Source organism: Molothrus aeneus, chromosome 5 (genome assembly GCF_037042795.1).
Source record: "Molothrus aeneus isolate 106 chromosome 5, BPBGC_Maene_1.0, whole genome shotgun sequence".
NCBI classification, from domain to species: Eukaryota; Metazoa; Chordata; class Aves; order Passeriformes; family Icteridae; genus Molothrus; species Molothrus aeneus.
The window spans coordinates 39,614,984-39,635,365 of record NC_089650.1 but is presented as its reverse complement, the minus strand read 5'-3'; the positions used below and the strand labels follow the sequence as shown (position 1 = coordinate 39,635,365).

At 43.5% G+C, this 20,382-nt stretch overlaps 1 protein-coding gene across 2 annotated transcripts in view; it reads right to left on the bottom strand.

Moving 5' to 3' along the window:
* SLC38A1 (solute carrier family 38 member 1) overlaps nt 1-15,838 on the bottom strand; it is a 42,498-nt gene extending 26,660 nt beyond the window's left edge. For both annotated transcript variants that reach the window (XR_010783708.1, XM_066550258.1), the window contains exons 1-2: nt 15,714-15,838; nt 6,905-7,117 (exon numbers count right to left, since the gene is read on the bottom strand). Coding sequence is in view for 1 of the 2 variants with exons in the window: in XM_066550258.1 (XP_066406355.1) it covers nt 6,905-7,023 (119 nt within the window). In the remaining variant the exon portion in view is untranslated. The remainder of the gene's footprint in view (nt 1-6,904; nt 7,118-15,713) is intronic.
* Between the last annotated feature and the right edge of the window lie 4,544 nt (nt 15,839-20,382).

Here is a 20,382-nt window from a genome sequence, read left to right as displayed (position 1 = left end):
GCAAAGCATTCAATAGCACAGAAAATGAACATTATTAAACAATAAAACCTCTTGCCAATCTGAAGAGATGACAAACTCAGAAAGTCCTTTTTGTGGGCTGTAGCTCAGCTGCCCCAGTCTGTTAGCAATCCCTCTTTGGCTGGAAATGTCACAGGCCAGGCCTGGTCCCGTGGGCCACAGGTGTGAGCTGCTGGCGCTCCTCTGGGTGTTCAGTCCAGAGCAGGTTTAAACAGGTCCAAGAAAAAGAAAAACCACAGTCCAGGAAACTTCTCTGCCTCAGTGAGCTAAAAACTAGCTAAAAGCAAAGGAGAGCTCCGTCTTGCCATCTGTCCATCTGCAGACAACACAGTCCAGGAGAAGGATGCAGGGGAGCAAGTGCAGTTTCTGACAACAAACTGCACACTTCTTCTCTCCCCCGCTTCTCTCTCAGAACCAGTTATTTCTGGGCTAAACAGACAAATGGGGATACAAGCATCATAAAGACACCCCAGGACACTGCCACATAGGGTTGGTATGGCTGGAGTTAAGAGGAGGAAGATGTGACACACATGCCACTGCTGGCTGGACAGTCCTGAAGCAGGCAACCTGCTCTGTTGGTACACTGCTCTGGGCTACTGGATTTTCATGTAAGTGTCTTTCAAAACTCAATGCTGAATTCATCATACTGCAAAATTAAACGCTTCTGTGCAGGGAAGCATAGAATAAACAGCTTTTCTTTCTCTTTACCCTTTGCTTGTTCTGTGTCCTTGATAAATCCACATTTAGGAACTTACTGTCCCCCTGTGGCAGTGTTGGCATCCTTGAGATTTACGACACTTCTGATTTGGATGTGCTGTTACTTTCTCACAGACCTTCTCTTCAGCAAACATGTTAGTTTGTATAAAGCATTCTTTCAGCTTTTCATCTTTTGAAGGTTTATGCACAATTAAGTCCCTGGCATCTTTGCTAATCCACAGATGGTTCTTAGTCTGCACTGGCTAATGCCTCAGCCGTGGTACACGTCACATACCTAACCAGGGGCTGTCACCAAGTGTCAGAGCCCATTTTAGCTGTAGCTACATTAAGCTGGCTCTTCTTAAATTGAAGCAGACAAACAACACTGAACACAAACAGCAGCACTGCTGGTCCTTTCCCACAGTGGGAAACATCTACTGGCCAGGAATGTATAGTTCAAACTGTGACTGAAAACTTTACATCATCTCAATACATCCAGCAGTATTCAGGCTGGTAATAAATCCGTGAACTTATAAAGACAGAGCTTGAGCAAACTTCCCTACTGCCCCAGTTGCAGCCTAGTTACTGCTGATATGTATGCTAGCACAGCTTCTAAGGCTATGCCAAAATCATGCAGCTAAAATGCTGCTGACTTGGCTTCCACAGCTGACACACTGGGCCTTGTGTCTTTAACATTTTGTGTTTATGCCTTAAATCCAGGCATAGATGGCAAAATGTAAGTAGTATTTTAGCTGGGTTTTTTTGCAGTTTTGCCTCCTGCCCATTGGTCTGCTTTGACTTCCTTTAAATCAAAAAAGAACTATAGGCTTCTCCTGTATTTTTTAAATACTAACTTCAGCAACTAATTTGCTGCAAAATATAGATATGATGTCAGATTTACTAACACAGTTGGAATAGATGGCTGAACCTTCCCCACCATTTTATGAAGTGAGAAGCAACCACTTCTAAGATAGACTGATCTGAAATTAGCTTTCCAAAGCTCACCTTGTAGGTATTTCATCCTTGTGGAATAGAATCTCTACCTGATTCAGAGCATGTGCTTTTTCTCTTTTATGTCTGTTTAAAGCCCATCTCTTGAACACAGGCAGCAGAGTGTGAATGGCTTGAAAAAGACATTCCAGCTCTCTCTCGAAACACCCTGCAGGCAATTTGTACAGGCAGGAGCACAGAGAAAAGTTTTGTCTCTTTTGGATTTGTAACTGCTGCTGGGAACATCTGCAGACTTTGCCTTCTTCTGTTCTTTATGGAGATCATGTGTCATTTTAGATTTTGTCAAGAGTTATGATAGAAGTCACTAGTCCGCTCCCCCCAGTTCTGCTCATCCCTCTGCAGCCAGTTCCCCCTTAATAATTACAAAAATAACAAATTTGTGCACACCATTATTATTGTCTTCTGGTATTAAACTTTCATGAAAATTATTGTTAAAAAACAAATACAGGATAAAGACAACACTTGAGTAACATTGCTTGAATATAAAAGTGACCATGGGACTTTCCATTAGAATACTTCTGACAGAATAAACAGCTTCTGCAAAGTTGGTATCTTCCACAGCCAACAAACATGTTATTTCCTTCTGGATGCAACTTTGAGAGAACTAGTCTGATTTGATAAATTGATCCAAAGTACTTTCTTCTGAGTTAGTTCAAGAGTAAAAATGGAGTGCTTGTTGCCCAGCTAGGCTCCTCATCCACCCCACATCAAACTGCACTTTTTGCCATTTTTCTGTGTGATGTGTACAGGAGGGCAGAGTCAGACATGGGAATGAGGGTACTAGGACCCCAAACAATGAGGGATATAGCACTGAGCCCAGCTTTCTTATGGGGGACTTCCCAGCCCCAGGATGGCTTGCTTGGACAGCCCAGCAGTGCTGCAGTACAGGGGGATGTGGGCTCTGCCTGTGCTGCATTTGCTGTTGCAGGCAACTTAACCTGCAAGTCCAGAGCAGAAGTCTGCCTTGGGACAACACTTGGTGTGGCCATACCACATGACAGAAAAGTTTTCCACAAATGAAAAATATTACTGATCTTAAATGAAATAAAATGAAAAGGAAAAAAAAAAGTACAGTGGAAGGTAATCCAATGAATTCAGCAGAAACAAATTATATCAAGTTATTGCTTTTTATAAACTTTTTTTTTATTTATTTCAGGGTGGTTTTTCTCCCTTAGAGCATATGAAAGGAAACATATGCTGGAGTACTGGAATTTCTAGTTAAACTGTGCCATGCATCTGCTCTGCTTAATAGATGTGCTTAGAAAACAAGCCATTCATTGTCACAGAATGCTGTATTTTTGACCTTTACGAAGATGACACAAATTAAGTGAAACGCCTGTTTACGCCGCCTCTGCCAGCCCTCCCAAGGATCAGAGGCCAACTGTGAGAGGTGCTGTGGCAATGCACTGTAGGACTGTCTGTGCCATCAAAGCCTTGAGACTCCCTGACAAGCATGAAATCCATTTGCACTGTTTGTTGTCTTCATTTCAAATGATGCTTTACCCAACACTGAAAGACATAACCTGTTCTTACATATTTCTGCTTTCCTGTTGTGTTTCCTGTATGATAGCTGAGCATGAACAGACTATACAAAACTTTTCTGATACATTAATGAAATATTCTGGCCAAGATACAATGAGCTCATCCTTGTGATGCATGAAGCCTCACAGCTGGCCTGGAAAGAATATCTTAATCTAATTCTTTTCCTGGTTTGATTTAGTGCAAAGTAGAAACTTAGCCTTATTGATAAAGCAGTTTAAAAAGGATGCTGTTTAACTATGGTTTCCAAATTTAATTTATTTAAGGACTTCAATGAGAAATGTTTGATTAAGGTGATACCCCCAAGCTAACCACTTTGGCTAAGCAGAGTTAGCCAAAAACCATTTAGCCATCTCAGATATGTTTAAATATAATTAAATTAAAATGGTATTTTATAATGCCTTAAACATTTGTTAGGGAAAGCTAGTTTTGCCAAGATGACAGAACTTTATCCTTAGGCAGCTTCTTAAACTACATGCTAACTTGAGCAGTGGCAAAGATTTCCTAGGCAGGCATGAACAAGAAATGCAGAGGAAAGCTTGATGTGACTTACACTATGAAACTTGGACCAGATCTTAGCATACCTACTAACAACCTTGTTAACTGAACAAGGGGTGCTGATAACTTACTAGCAGCTGTAAACCAAGACAGGCATTCAGACATCAACCTCTTGAGAGCATTGTCATAGTTATAGTCAAGGAGTAGGCTATCTAAATACTGATTTACAATTATGTGCAGAGATGGCAAGGTTTATAGCCAGGAGACATAGTTAAAAGTCACAAAATCCATGTCTGGGTTTCATGCAAATTTCTGAACTGACATTTTCAGAAGACATTCCCATTCAACATCTGCATACAAAGAAAAAGCCCTCTTAGTAGTACAGCCTCTTCAAATCAACATCCCCTCCCTACATATATTTAGGCCCAGAAAAGGCTGGAAAGCCAAAGGAACATACAGGATTCTTTTCCAAGATCAAGAAATATTTGGAGTTTACAGCCAGCTTTGGAATCAGCTTGTGCCTGGTGTTACCATCCAAAAGACCCTTAAAAATTTGCTCTACATTGAGCTGGAAAAACTATGTCCTGAGAGAAAAAAAAGAAATTAAATACAGAGTGCAAAATCAAACAGGTCGAAACAATAAAAAAAGTAAGTTGGTTGAAAATTAGAGATCTAATCTAAAGCTCAAGTGAAATCAACAGAAAAAGTCCCACTGATTTTGATGGACTTGGGCATTTTACAAGGCCTCACATCACGTGCCAGGAAGCACAAAATGTGTTGCTCCCTATGCCTGTTAACCTCTTACTCCATGGAAAAAAAGGTGTCTGCCAAAATAGCTATAGGAAGGGACTAACCACATCCTTTCAGGATGCACGGGTGCAGAGCAGGATATGCCTGCTTGCTCGTCACACAGGATGGCATGGAGGTGCTTGCACAGGGCAGCAACTGTGGGTGGCTCAGTGACAGCCTCAGCCCCAGGGCATGCTGGCAGGGCTGCACTGGTGCCAGCCTGCTGCTGCACTGGAAGCTCTGGTCCTTGCCAACTGCCTTGAAACTCTTGGTTTGGACATGGAGGGGGACATGAACAAACTGGGATATACAGGGCCAAATAGTCATGCATGGGATGCAAGTAGCTGTCCCATGAGTGCCTGGGCAGAGGACTAAGAAAACTATAATATGCTATATCCTATAGACAAATGATAGATCCTCTTCTGCAGAGGAAGTAAGTTCTCCAGAAAGGAATAGAAAATTGTGAAATATGTTAACCTGCCCTAAGAGCCAGAACAGTAATCAGAAATTCTGCCGCTGAGTTTCTGACCCTCTTTCGTCACTCCACTTTTCTTCCTCCTTTTGCAGGCAGTCTGGATCCAGCCCAGATCTTGTCACACTTACTATGCCCTAACTCCACAGAGCACATGGTGACCACAGAGGACCAGGCACATACAGCACGCTCCTTCCCCACCCTCCATAAACATTCACTGACAATGAAGCGCCAGCAGGGTTTTTCCCCATAACAGTTACTGATGGCATCAGCCAAAGTGCTGGGGAGGCACAGCCAGCCCGGTATAGCCACCCCTTGTCTCAAGGATATAAATCCTCAACAGCCTCCGGGGAGTGAATTTACCACTGTCAGCCCCATAGCTCCTCTCCTTACAACGTGAACCAGCAGGAAAGCAAGCAGGTTCATACTGGAACTGTTTTGTTTTGGCAAACTTGGCGGGCTTTTTGTCTTTCTCTTGCTTTTTTTTTTTTTCAACAGAAGTGGTTTGTGTTTCATTTTGGCACTTTCCATCAAAGCAGTTGCATCAGAAAATTCCTGACCAGCTCTAATCTTCATCAGCGCAGCTGCGCTGCGGTCACAGCACCACCCGCCCTGCCGGCGACGGCCCCAGGACTTCCCCTCCCCGGGGCTGGCACCCTCCTGCCCCCACCCCCGCCACCAGCCGGGGCCCTGCCCTGTCCCACGGTACGGCTGGCTGCTTTTGCTACTTGAATGGTGTGGACAATGCTGGGTGCTTATTCCCACACCAGTCACCAACATCCTTGTCCACCCATGCAGTTGCGAGTCTCACAACTGACTCTAACCTCGCCTGGGAAAAACCAGCTCTGAATTTCATTTTAACTCTAGAAAGTGAGTTTCTCACGTAGCTGGAGAGGATGCTGCCAACAGGAAGAAAAGGCAAGAGAAGAATATTTTAAAGATCATAAAACAGGTGGTGGCAGCCCCGCAGAAGGGATCGCAACAATGTGCTGGCACAGGCTTCCCAGCAGGGCTGGATCCCTATGCAGGCACTGACTGGCCCTGTGCTCCACCTTGGTTTGCAATATTTGAACAGGAAGTTTGATCAAAACAGAGCTTCCTATTTTACAGCTCACAAAATACAAACAGGGTCTGTCAGCAGGTCTTTGCTGTAAACTGGACGGCTCAGCACCTGTTGGAGGCTGGCAGGAAGGGCTGGAGAACTGCTCTCTGGAGAAAAGGCAGCTCTTCAGAAATGACTGTAAGCTTATAGAAAAAGCCAACAGCCTAATAATTGTATTGATAATAATTGTATTGATAATAATTGTAACTAAGAATTTTCACCAATATTGGTGCATTTTTTTAACCTTGATCCGAGTTAGGTGTAAGACACAGATTTTACCATCTTGCCACTTCTGCCTCAAGGGAGCAAACTGCTGCCCAGTTTATCTTGTCAAATTGCAAACACAGACTGGAACTACAACTGCTGCCAACCACACCAGAAGCTTGGATACATGGAGGTGGCCAGACAAGCTAAAATTGTCATACCAGAGATGAAAAGTCAACTAAGAGACTTCCTCAAAATTATGCCATCATATTGTTATTACTTCTTTGCTGTGTGGAAGCAGACATCTAAAATTTTGGCTTTTTGCTGCATTATATGTTTATGAATTTTATTAGACTAATTTGAAAGATTCAAAACGATGAATAAATTGCTACTCTGTTTGCTTTATCTGCTATTGCAGCCTATGCCCAACAGATGTTACGTATGAAATTCAAATTACATCTTCAAATGGAGCATGACTTGGTAATGAATAATTCAAGATACATACTGAAAATTAGAATGCTGTTTTTAAACAGGGTGTTTCTTAGCAGAGGCAACGTCAGTGGAAAAATACTCACCTATTTATCTGGCCATTTTCCACCTCTGTGAAATCATTTGAATCATTGCTGATGTTATCATCTTCAGGGACAGTCATATTCTGCAATTCGGTCAGTTCTAATCCAGCTTTGAAAGGCATGCTGGGTGAGGAGCTGTGCCTATCCAAGCGGATCTTCAAATACTAGTGTTTGGTTGGTATCTTGTGAGTAAACTGGAGCCACAGTGTCCACAACCTAAATAAAACAAAAGGAAACAACCCAGGATGTATACCAAAACCAGCAGGCAACATCACCAGGAAAAACCAGTGAAACCTGCACCGGAGGGACATCCATACCAACCAATTTTGTACTGTTATATGGACCTCATTTAATTATCTAAATATATTGCTGAACAATAGTAACCTTGTATGTCTTAATGAGATCAACCTCACTAACCTTACAAATTTACCCTGTCCTGCAATCTATTGCTGAAGACAGTAATTTTTTTTAAACTTGTGAGCAAGCCCAGCCTGTTTGTTTCAGGAAAAAAGATTAACCTCAAATTAAGGACTAAAAACTATTTGCTTGTCGAAGTCTGTCCCAATTCAATATCTGGTGTTTGTCCTCTCTGTGCTCTCCATTCTTACTTAAAAATATAAAATACATGTCCATGCTGATTCTAAGTGGGATACAAAGAGGGATAGAGTTATCCTGGTACTCTGTGCTACTAGCACATGTATTTCAACTTGTTAAGGATTTTTGGGAAAGCACAGGTGCAGTGGATGCTTTGTTCAAATTTTTGGATGGTTAAACTTGTTATGAACAAGGAGAGAAACAGAAAAAACCAAAATCCCTAAGCTCATGTATCACAGAAAGAAAGAGCAATGTATACCTTGTGTCAAGCAGTTATTATCTAGAGACCAGGTGATGTCTCTTCTGATAGATGTGTTCCATAAAAGCACAGAGAGGAACACCAAAGGCAGATCAGAGAAGCCTGCTACAGTGACATACTTCCTCATCAGCAATGCAAAGCAACCGAAAGACCAATATTTTCCTGGAGTCCAACCACCCTCGGCTGAGCTACAACTCCAGCGTGGTAGTGAGGCAACAGCATGTTACTCACAAACAAGCTCCTGCACCACAACTCTCTCAATTCCCATTTTGTGAATGAATTTCCTGCAGTATTGCCAAACAGCTATTCAGCCTGGGGTACGTGGTGAACCCTCAGACACCAGATTAATTTGGGGATATTTTAATTCTCAGGGCTACCTCAAAGCCATCGAACTGCATGCAACCAGAGGCACGAGCATCCCCAGGCTCTTGCAGGGCGAGACAGGAGGATGTAGTTCACTTGTTCAGTTATGACATCTGCCTGTTTCAAATTAAGTTTACAGAAGCCAGTACTTCTGTTTTATACCACATCCCCACCACACAGAAGATAGCTTTGCAAATGAGCAGCTTTTTCCCTGTAAATTCTTTCTCAGAAACGCCATTTTCAATTCCTCAAGAGCCCATCCTGTCCAAAGTTCAGGTGCCAAGTTTAAAGGCTACCCTCGAGGCTAACAGCAGGATCCCTTCTCTTCAACTGAAGGAGCAGCTAAGCATGTGATTATAGTGGCAAACACTGCCTGGTGGAAGGGTAGAGTTTGGGGTGTGTGAGCTGGGTACTTTTCAACTCCTCTGCAAAAGAGATTTCCACTACAGATAGCAGGAGAAGACTGCTCAGGTATTAAAATGTTGGCACAATAAAATATTAAAAAAAATAAAAATTGATTTAGGCTACTGATAAATAAATGCAGACTGGCAAGCAGAGGGTGGTTTTAGCATTCTGGAACAGTCTTCCCAAAGGCTGCAGGGATATAATAGTCTACCTATTTTGGAAGAGAAGCACAATCTTTTTATAAAAGGATAAAGCCACAGGAGACAGCAACTGCTGAGGTGGCAAGGACCAAGCCCACTGAATTCTGAAGTTTCTTGTGACCATGAGTTCCTAAAATAAACAATTTCTTAAGAGACCCGGCAACCTCTGTACCAGGATCTGGGTCCCCTGGCATTTTAAAGCCTGTATAAAGGTTCAGCTGAGATTCAAGCAGAGAAGCTTTTCCTTTGGGCACCGTTATGCATCATGATGCCCAGGAGGATTTTCAGAACTGCCTTGACATTGCCTGTGCTTAATAAATTCCCCGTTAAGTGTTTCAGAAGCAGGTGCTGAAATTAGCAGCCGTGTGAGGTAAGCAGCGCACCGGAGAGCGGCTGCACAGCTCACTGACGTGTGGCTCCAGCTTCGCCCTCTGCCCCTCTGTCCCTGAAACACTACAGCACCAGACTGGCAGCAACACAGCTCCCTGCTTCATTCCCAAGGAATCTTTGCAGCACAAAAGTGACAAGCTTTGTCCGTTTCAATCAAAACCCTGCTTCTACAGAAAACTAATTGAATGGAGACTCTTCGAGGGCATGTAGTGATAGGACAAGGGGGAATTGCTTTAAACTGAAAGAGGACAGGTTTAAGTTAGATATTAGGAAGAAATTCTTCACTGTGAGGGTGGTGAGGCACAGGAACGGGTTGCCCAGAGAAGTTGTGGATGCCCCATCTCTGGAACTGTTCCAAGGTCAGGTTGGATAGGGCTTTGTACAACCTGGTGTAGTGGAAAGTGTCCTTGCCCATGGGATAGGAGTTGGAATGAGGTGCTCTTGAAGCTCTTTTCCAACACAAACCCTTCCATGATTCTATAGGACAGAGCAAAATCTTAGAGCAAACTGAAGCACCAGCAAGATTTCATGTTTCAGACAGACAAGTTGCTCCTGAAGCATCATAAAAGTGGGCATATCTCTGAATATGTGTCAGGTTCTTGCTAGGGTAAGTGATTTACTAAAAAAAACACCATAACAAAAACAAACAAACAAAAAAATCTTGAATGAAATAATGCATAGCACTGCCAAGTATGAGAAAACCTGATCTCAGCGTCAAAACATGAGGTGGGTGAGGAGAGAGTGGTGGGGCTGGGAACTGAAGTTTTCATTGTCATGGCATGAACTCATCACAGATCTCTGGCAAAGTAAAACCAACATGTCCTCTGCATCTCCACCTATAAAATTAAGATGATAATAGCAACACTAACACTCAGTTTGTGAAGTGCTTGAAGATTTAGAGACAAGGGGTGATACAAGTGTGATACCAGGAATAAAACACTATGCAAATGACAAAATTTTTGCAATAACTTTTATCTTAGAGATATACAGTGAAAACCCTCTGTCACTGCTAATTACTCTGGGCACTCTCCACAGTCAATGGAGTATAGATGGTCACATGAATTTCATCCCCAAATCACCTAAACTTCAAGTTCACTCATGTGACAAATCACAGAGCCTAAATAAAATCTAAAATCCCAAAGGGTTAGGGATCATGTCAAATAGCTTAATTCCTTACAAATCCAGTGTCCACTTCAGACCTGTCACTTGGCCTCTACAGCAGAGCCTGCTGCTGGGGGACAACCCCCTGACCCATGGGAGGGGTCTGCAGTCACACTGAGCTGTTTCCTGCAATTGCAATAGCTTTGCTCCCAAAAGGAGATTCAGTGCTGGGATAGCTGAGCAAGTTGCCACCTCAAGTGTATGTGCCACTAGTGCTGTGAGAAAAAAATCCCAAAATTGCTTCAACTAATAAAAATTCACCATATGTTGATACTGAGCTTTAATGGAAGCAGTAGGGTAATATTTGTACTTTTACGGCCTTTTCATTCAAGAAATGTCTTAAAAGACATGCAAATAAAAATGCTATGTTGGCAAGAGTTCTTAGGCTGAGCTTTATTCCTAATTCAAATTGAAAGACAGTAAATAATGACATTAATAGTGACTGCAGAAATTCCAATCACCTCAGCCACTGTGCCTACTACTCTGTCCTACTACTCAGCTTTTAACCTCTTGAAAGGAAAACCTCCAGAGACCCACAATCAAACCTCTTCTTCCAGACACATACTTAGTAAATCATAAAGGACAAATCTGAATTTTGCTCTTGCTTCAATTTTTTCTACTCAAATGGGCAAGCACTCCTTCTTGTAAAAGGCATCAGCCAGAGAGAAGACCAGCAAAGAGCTAATGACTCTTCAAAACAAACCTCAAGGATCTGTGTTTGGTAGCTGACCCAGCTCCTCTGTTCAGTAGAAAAGCATTGCTCTGGCCTAGTAGCTTGGCTTTCTCTTTAAATATCCCATGATATGTCCTGTAAAAGCCATTACAGATAATTTATTTGCTGTGTGCTCCTTGCAGAATAGGGGAAAGATTACAACTGGTCACAACTTCAGGAGGACTATGAGATGACACAAGAAGATAAAATAAGCTTATTATTTTCAAGGACACAGAGACCTTCACAAGCCATTAAAACATATTCCAGGAACTGTAGTAATTTTTTCTGTTGACTTGTGAAACATAGAAAAGAAAATCCCTACAACTCCATTTTCCTGGACTGTTAAAATTCCACAAGAGCAGTAATGGGATCAAAAACTTTATGTTTGGAAAAAATTTGATAATACAGAAAATCTCTTTCTTCTGGTTCATGCATGAATCCTTTCTAGGCCATACATGGAAGAGGTATAATCTCAGAAAACACTTCGTCAGAAGCTGTGTTTCTAAAAAGAACATCATCATTCCTGGTAGTAATCACAATGGCTTAATTCATTCTTTTTTCATATCCTGTAAATGACACAGTTCCAAAACTGTAATCTTAAGGCACATGGCTGCTCAAAAGCTGACCCAGTACATGAGAGGCATTTGGGCAAGTGGTCAATCTGGACCACATCTAGTCCATCTCTGTGTATGGTTTTTGCAATATGCCCTTTCATTGGGCACTTCATTCACTGCACACTTCCTGCAGTCAAATGGTCTTGGGGCTGGTAAATATCCAAAACACACTAAGCACTTTCAGCTATGGAAATCGAGATAATTTGCTCAAAAGACAAAATGCAACTTTTGTCAACTTTCTTCTCAAAGAGAGTATTGGCAAGAAAAACTTGGTTAGTTACAAGTCATCAGAACCCTGCACTCGAGTTTCACACAAGCTGTTTTTATTCCTGCAAAGCCTGAGATGTGATTCTTTGGTCACACTTTTGAAAGTTTTTTCAAAGAAGAGCAATATGACCAGTAAGACACCATGGATATAAATAATGAAACACAGAGACTGAAACTCTGTGTACTAACTATTCACTTAAATGACAGAAAGCAAGAATAGGCTTTATACGTAACAGTATCACACTGGGAGGCAGGGAAGCAGCTATCAGCTTTTTGTTCTGCATTGGTGACACCTGACATGAGGGACATAAAGCTCCAGACTTACTCCTCACCTACAGAAAGGACAAAATGGAGAAATTACAGAAGAGCCACTGAGATAACAAAGAACTTGGAAATTAGACTGACTCACATCCACTGAGCAAACATCTGCAGTGCTTGAAATGTCATTGCCTCCAGCTCCTCAGCTCTGCCCCTCTGCAGCAGACTGCAGCCACAGGAGCAGTAGAAGGAACCGGGTTCACCCCAGCCCCAGTGGTGTCCCAGCTGGGTCAAGGTGCCACACAGAACCAACAGGGTGCTGGCACTGTCCTGCCCATTGGGGCAGTGCCAGGATGAGGGCAGCGTGGTGGCCAGAAGGCCTTGGTGCAGCTGCAGCCATTTGCTTGGTGTCTGCAAGCCACCACCTCTCATCCCCAGGCTCCTCTCTCTCACAACCCCCACAGCATGCAGGATGGAAACAGTTAAAAGATAAGATAGGGGGTCGGAAAACAAGTGTCAGAAGTCTTGGGAAGGAAGCTCAGAAAAGGGTGCCATAAAACAGAAGTGATGAGAACAAATGTGGATAGTCAGCCATTCTCTTGGTAGTGCACGACCTTGTGCTGCAACAGGAAAACGTTCCTGCTCTGCCCCATCACTCTCCACACTGCCCTTCCATGCTGCCATGAAGAAAGGGAAGACAGTCCCAAATTAAGTTTCGACAGGCTACTCAGCTGATCAAAGGCAGGCAAATAAGAAACCATAAAATCCCAGTCTGATTCACCAAGTGATTCATTACTTTAGGCAAAACACTTAAAGATGAGCCATAAAGGAAAATGGTCTTGAGTACATTTTTGTTTTGAGCCCTTCCCAGTCAAATTAGGAAAGGCATTTGGCAGAGGAATATAGTCACATTTTTTCCTAATTATATTTCTTTGTGAAATCCTCTCGACAGTCTTGGTTTTCAGAAGAGATCCCACAACACACCGCCACAAATAAATGCGCTCTTGTCTTCCACAGAAAGTGGAAATTCTGTATGAGTGGGGCTTTATGGGTCACTGCAACAAAACACACTATCCAGATGTATTTCTAAGGGTTAAACAGCGGCTTTGAAATTTCCATTTAAGTAAACTTTTGTACTACAGAAGGAAGAATCCTTTGTATAAATTCATGTGTAACTCACTTTTCCTCTGCCCCAGTTTACAAGTAATTTCTCCGCCTCAGTTTTCTTCACTGTAAGAGACTTGAAGCAATATTTAACTGATAAGCTTGGGCAAATATTTTAAGCGCTAACTGCAAAACATGAAAAAGCTGCCATTTTTCCCAAGAGCAGCTGCTCAAACTTCTTGGATTGGATTAAGGTCACAGCAGTAAGTATCCATCAGAAAGAAAACTGAATTCAGGCTTAAAATATTTAAATATTTCCATAACATCCACTTGTCTTCACAATACAAACTTGTAAGTGATGGTTATTATCATGTTAGTTGCTACGCAGATTCCAACAGAAATGAGCAAGATGCTAAAAAGAAAGAGAAGAGCACAGGAGAGAGTCCCATTTCTGCTCAGTCACCACTCTTACACTGCTAAGAGCAAGCTCCCAAAACAGCAAACACAGACAAAATGTAGGACAGAGACCCAGGATGAGCAGCCTCCAAGCAGGAAGGCCGAGAGAGCACTGCCTCCCCTCCCACCCTTTAAAACCCTTGTAAAAAGCAGGATTTGGGCACGAAGGACAATTGATTCTCCACATTTTACAGCAGTCTGCAGAAAGCCTCAAACTCTGGGGATAATCGTCTTCACACGGGTATGTGCAGCTTGGTGCGCACTGCCAACAACCGTCTCCCATCCTCACCCAGCCTGGAGAGCCCAGTTGGTCCAACTACAGCATAAATCGTCTCAAGTGACGAGACAGAGGCTGCTGCAGTGTGCTTCAGTGAAGTGCTCTCTCTATGGTGCCTCTTAAAAAGAAAAAATCCGACCTTCCAAAAAGGCAAAGTCAAATAGGAGTCATTCAGCACGACAGTGAAGCAGATCCCATTTTAGTCAGTGAATTTCCACTGAGCCTCAGCAGAAGGCCTCTGCTCACCAGCAATATGGCAGTTCGGAGATCTCATGCAGGTTTTGCAAAGCGGATCTCAGCGCCATTTCGGCAGGGGCTCCCAGCCTGGAAAGGGCAGTTATTGATACCTATATCCTTCAGCAACAGATGGAATGTCCTTTAAGAGGCTTTCTAAATGAAGGTTTTGGTAGCAAATGAAGTAAAATTTAGATGGAGGATGCTGTTTCTTTCTCCCCCTGCAGCTGTTTTTATTTCTTCTGATCTATGAAGGTTATCCTCAGAATGTAGGGGATTTTTGCTTTGTTATGTTTTTTATTCCTGCAATGTATTTTATCAACTAAAAGGTATCTTTTTCTTACACTTTACTTCTAGAACAATGTCTATTCTATGTTATTTTGCCTTTCGTGCACAAGTAAAAGCCAAACAAACCCGAAGGTGAAGGAAGCAGAGCACAGGTTCCTATTTATAATTTGGACTAAAGGTTGGTAGATACGCCCCACAGCAGTCTGGGATTCTGAATAGCCTGCGGACATGAGGTGAGTTCAGCTGGTAGCGCAAGAAAACTATAGCTTCTCCTTCCATAAAACCAGCTGCCAGATCCAGGGTTTATTTCAGTCCTTCCAATGTCACATAAACAAAGCACGGCTTTACACACCTCATCGTCTCCTCCCTCACAAGGAAACAGACACATCCTAGCTACAGGTTGCATTACGAACTCCGCAGAACAATGGAACAAGCCCCCAGCCGCAAGAGCGAGCTGGACGTACACACACGTGAGCCAATGCAACCCCGGGCATTCACCCGGGCCTCTTTTTGTTCTCGCCTCGGCTCACGAAAAGCGACCACCTCAGCTGTTACTATGTATTTACGGGCACCACGCACACGCGTGCGCGCCATGGGCCCAGACTGCATTTTCCGAATACCGTAAAACTTGCACTGACCCCATGGCAGTGCTGGGTTTAAGGGAAAGGAAGGAACGTTCTCGGGCACGGCTACACCGCGGCCGCGCACCCTGCCCGGGCTGCGGCACCCGCGACCCGGCCGTCATAAGGGGCAAACTCATTTATTATTACTACATTCTTTTTCGCTGCCAGCGGAAGCCCGTAGCCGCAGACTGCCAGGTTTTTGTTTTATTTCTGCGGGTTTTGTTTGTTTGTGGGTTTTTTCCACAAACTGCTGCCCGCCTCAGCAGTCGGCGAGGGCAGCATCGCCTCCCGCCTCCGGCGCGGCAGCGCGCCCAGCCGCGGGAGATGCCGCATGGCCGCCCGTCCCCTCGTCCCCTCCGCCCGCCGGGCTCCCCGAGCCCCGCCCGGCTCGCTGCTCGCATTTTTAGGGTTTGCGCTGGGCAGCACCAGGGGCGAGCAGACACGTTTCGCAGGGGATGGGGGAGGGTTGCGCACACGGCGGGGACAAAGCGCGGGCGGCGGCGGGCTCCGGGCTCCGGCCCGCGCTGCGCGGCCGCGGCGCCGAGACAAAGGGGGCACGGGGAGCCGCGGCCCCATCCCTCCCGTTGCATTAGCCGCTACAGCCTACCTTGCCCAGGAGCCGCGGGGACCCTCTGAGAAGCGATCCACCTTTTCCGCCGGGATCCGACTGAAGAACCCTGATAAATAATTATAGTGATAAAAATAAAATAAAATATAATTGAAAAAAAAAAAAAAGAAAAAATAAGAAGAAGAAGGAGAGAAAGAGGCGAGAAGGGGGGTGAATGAAACTGGCGAAACGAAAACGACGAGAAAGATGCCCTTCCTCCTCCCGCCGCGGGTGTGTGCATGTGGAGGTGGGCGGGCTGGCGGGAGCGCGCCGGGCGCGCGCCGCGCGGGGCCGGGGCCGCGCCTTCAGGTGCGGGGACTCCGCGGGGCGGCCGCTCGCACGGGTCCGGGCAGGGCACCCTCGGGCCCCCCGACACGCACAGCTCCCCGGCCGCATGGACCTTCAACACCTTTCCTTAAAAAAAAAAAAAAAAAAAAAAAAGTGATTTTTCACTCTTTTTACAAAAGACAATAATTTTTTTCACGCCACGGTTGGAGAACCCCTCCTGGAAGGCAGGCTGGATTTTTGTGACTTGAAATGGCTACGGAAGATCTGGCACTATTGTGTTAGCCGATTTCCTGTTGTGTCATGCAAAAGGTAAATGCTGCCATTTGTGCAAGAGGTCGGAGTATTTCCTGCTGGGGCAAGACACCTTCCTTAAAATGAACGGCGGAATTCAGTGCACAGATGATTTGCTGTAGCTTGTTATTTCCATCCTAATACCTAGAAAGCATTGCATGAGCTTTTTGGATTGGAAAAAAACTTTTTAAGAACTAACCTGAAGCAAGATGGTATTGCAGCTGTCCTTGGCTGCCCTCCCCTACAGAACACATGACTTGCATGGGATATCACAAGGCAAAGAATGAAAGGGTGATGGAGCCTGTGGGTTTGGGTGCAGTTTGCCTCGCTACCCATGAACGGTAATGGCTTCTGGGAAGCTTTCATGGCAACTCTTTCATAAGCTTCTTGAGGTGCTTGCTCTGGAATTTCCACTGCTGTGTCTCATAAATGTCAGGCCGAAAAGGCAGATGACACACATGAAGAACTGTGGTTTTCAAATTGCTGATTTGCATATAGAAATTGGATTCCTGTTTTGGTGCTTTCACAATTTTTATCTTTTTTTTCTCCAGTAGAGCAGTTCACAGAATCATAGAACAGTTTGGGTTGGAAGGACTTTTAAAACTAATCTAGTGCAACCCCCAGCAATGAACAGGGACATCCTCAGCTACATCAAATTGCTCAGAGCTCCATCCAGCCTGTCTTTGAATGTTTTCAGGGATCCACCAGCACTCTGGGCAACCTCTTTCAGTGTTTCCTTATATCTAATCTTTCCTTATATCTAATCTAAATTGACCCTCTTTAGTTTAGACCCTTGTCCTATTGCAACAGGCCCTGCTAAAAAGTTTGTCACTCTCTCGTATAGGCCCCCTGTAGGTACTGAAAGGCCACAAACAATAAGGTCTCCTTGGAGCCTTCTTTTCCCCAGGCTGAAAAACACCAACTCTTTCAGCCTTTTCTCATAGGAGAGGTGTTCCATACCTGTGATCATCACCAGGACCCTACTGCTCCAAAGCTCCTGTACTGAGGACCCCAGAGTTCTCTGAATGTGCTGTGCAAGCAGTAACTTAATTAACACCTATTGCACCCTGCTAGGACAAGAGCCATACCATCCCAGTATTGAGAGTGAAGCCTGAGGAAGAGCTAGCTGAACAAGGGCATTAGGGCAAGGGCTGATCTTTCAACCTCACTCGTGTGATTAAACCTCTCACATCAGAATCATATGCAGCTCCAGAGAAATTTAAGATTGACAAAAGATGTGGGACTGGATTTCAAGCCAGAGGCTTCATTCCCCACCCAGCCCTCAGTGCAAGGTACCGTGCCTGAAAGCAGAGAAGCAAGTATTTGCAATTCACTCGGACTCACTTAGACTTATATATGGTAAACTGAAAATCAATCTCTCCCCCAGATTATTGAATAAAAATATGTATTATATAGTGGATGAGGTCAGGTGGTGTTACTGTGGGGAATAAGAGGAAACTACTTTGTTTCTTTAAAACAAAATATGTATCAGGCTATCAGGTGAATGATCATTGATTTGATGTGTTCTGCTACCTCCTTTCCTTTTATAGTTACAAAGGCAGGCTATTTGATTCTTACCTTGTCATGTGCATTCTTAGAATGGACGTAATTCTTTTTAATAGAATTTCAAAAAAAGTCTTTTTAATATATTTTAACCAGCTCCAAAAAATTATAGTATTTCTCAGGAATGGAAAGTATTTTACTTTGCATCTTTAGTAGTTTAAATTTCTCCAATCTCCCTCTCAATATCTCTCTGATTTTTTTATCACTGTTGGTTCTGTTTGCCTTGATATGCTGTGAAACTTTGATGCTTGTGGCAAGCATCTTCTAGTTCTAGTTTTATGGTTTCTTGTAGGCTTTTTTCCAACAGGTTTTCATGGCAGTCACTCCTTATTGACCCTATTCACGCCTCCTGTGTCTTTCTCTTTATTCTTTTCATTCATTATCTTGCTCCTATTCCTGGTTTAGAGATATACTACAAAATTCAGGAATTTGCTGTAATATTTTTCTTTCTGTTGCCCATATTAAACTGGTATGAGATGGTTATCCATCACAAATCTCTTCTTGGATGTCTTTCAATGCACTTTTATCTAGTCAAAATGGATCCTCTTTTCTTTCCTCTGAAATAACCCTGAGCCTTTCTCTGTTTGTGGTATCACCATTCTCATCCCGCTTTTGTTCAGACTTGCAACTTCCAAATATCCTTTAGATTATATTTTGCCTGCCTAAAATGAATCAACAGCCATGTTCATTTTCAAAACTACCCTCTGAAGTGCAATGTTCTTCCAGAGTCTGGAAAATTCCCTTCTGTACTCTCCTTCAAAAATTTCTGCTTATTGACTAACTTACACTTACTAATGGAAACTGCTGGTATGCAACAAAAAATATATCTACGTAATAAAAGTGAACTTAAATCAAAAGACACCAAATACTTCTTTGGTTGACTAAATTATTGCACGTGTGAATATTTGGCAATTTTCTTCATGTAGTTTCAGAATGCTGTTTGATTTGGCATGCATTTCATTGAACGTGGGGCTTGTTTGGCTTCTTTGTTGTCTTTTGCTTCCAAATTGCAGCAAAGCCTACCAGACATTCCAGACACAATTCTTGCACCTGAAACAAAGCTGATGACAGAGCATCATTAATTTTGTATGATTATCCATTCAACTATTTTACCCTCAGGCAAATATATGGCTGCAGCCCAGGGGAATGGAGTTGCTGGAGTTGGAGGTGGCTGTGCCTGGGGCAGAGGAATTCACGGCTGATGTGATGAGGCTGACAGGTGGAGCTGGAGGTGCTTACAGAGGGTTCTTCACCTCTATTTTAGTACATCCGTCATTGGCATGCTTGAACTCATGTGTTAGTGCTTGTGTGAAAGAGAGGAGAATAAAAGAGAACAGATCAAAAGTGTAAATCCAGCTGAAGGACAAAATCCTGTGTTTTTCAGAGAAGGTGCTTGCTGCCAGAAAGTGACCTTGAACCTCTTTAAAGTCTCTGACTGCCATTCAAGAATAGTGATGAAGCAAAGGGCGTAAGCAATGGCTATTTTTGCACCTCAGTACTCCATCTAAATCAAGTTGAACTAAAATGCACATAGAATTTCGTGCCTTTTTTTTCCCTCACTGTTTTTATTTTTTTTTGGAAAGAGGAATTAATGTCCATTTCCTGCGGAGAGCCAAGAAGCTTAGGTTTGATAACACAGTGTCTTAGCCACGGGCCTGCTCACAGGAGGGGGCAGTACTGGTCCTCTTAAAGGAAGTAATTAGACAGGGAGATCCCTTTCTCAACAAAGCTGCACAGAGACCGTGTGCTCGAAAACTCTTGGAGATGTGCTGCAAGGACAAACAAAATACTGATACCTACCTGGGCTGGGTGTGGCTCAAGCCCAAACACACGATGGGGCTTGCTGAAGTGAGTGAAGGCTTTCAAGGTGGAAGAGTAAGCTATTTACTTCACAGTACAAATTTATTCCTGGAAATAAACGAAATGTTTCAACAAACATCTATGGATTCTCTAGTGCTGCTGCGCCAGGATTTGCTAGCAAACAAAAATGTAGGTTTTGGGGATATCAATCACCATGTTAAAAGCCTTCTGGTGCTAGCAGGGTCCTGACACTGAGTCTGTGACATTAGCAGAGGAGGATATTTTGCCTAGCAGCTGGGCAAGGCAGAACATCATTGACTGTGATGCATAATGTACGATCTGTACATGACTGGTCTTGCGTGATACTCCGAAAAGAGCTGCCCACACTTGTCACAGATTTTGTGAACACTGATAGCATCAACTGTGTTTAAACATGTGTTCAGCCGCCTCCAACCCTGCATGTTGAGACAATCAGTTTTCCAGGGCTGTGAAATCTTGCATGCATGTCTGTAATGCTGTGACCATGAGATGTTATCACTTGTTAGTTTCCTGGCCAAAGTACAATATAGGACTGATGATGAGTAATCCTGGTTTAATAGGAGTTGTCCTCTGCTCTTTCTCTTTAGATTCAGGAATTCACACAACGAACCAGGTAGTTGTGCTTTTTCTCCTTAACTCCTGATCATCTACTCTAACTCTTTTTTTCGGTCAGAACAAGTGTTTTACT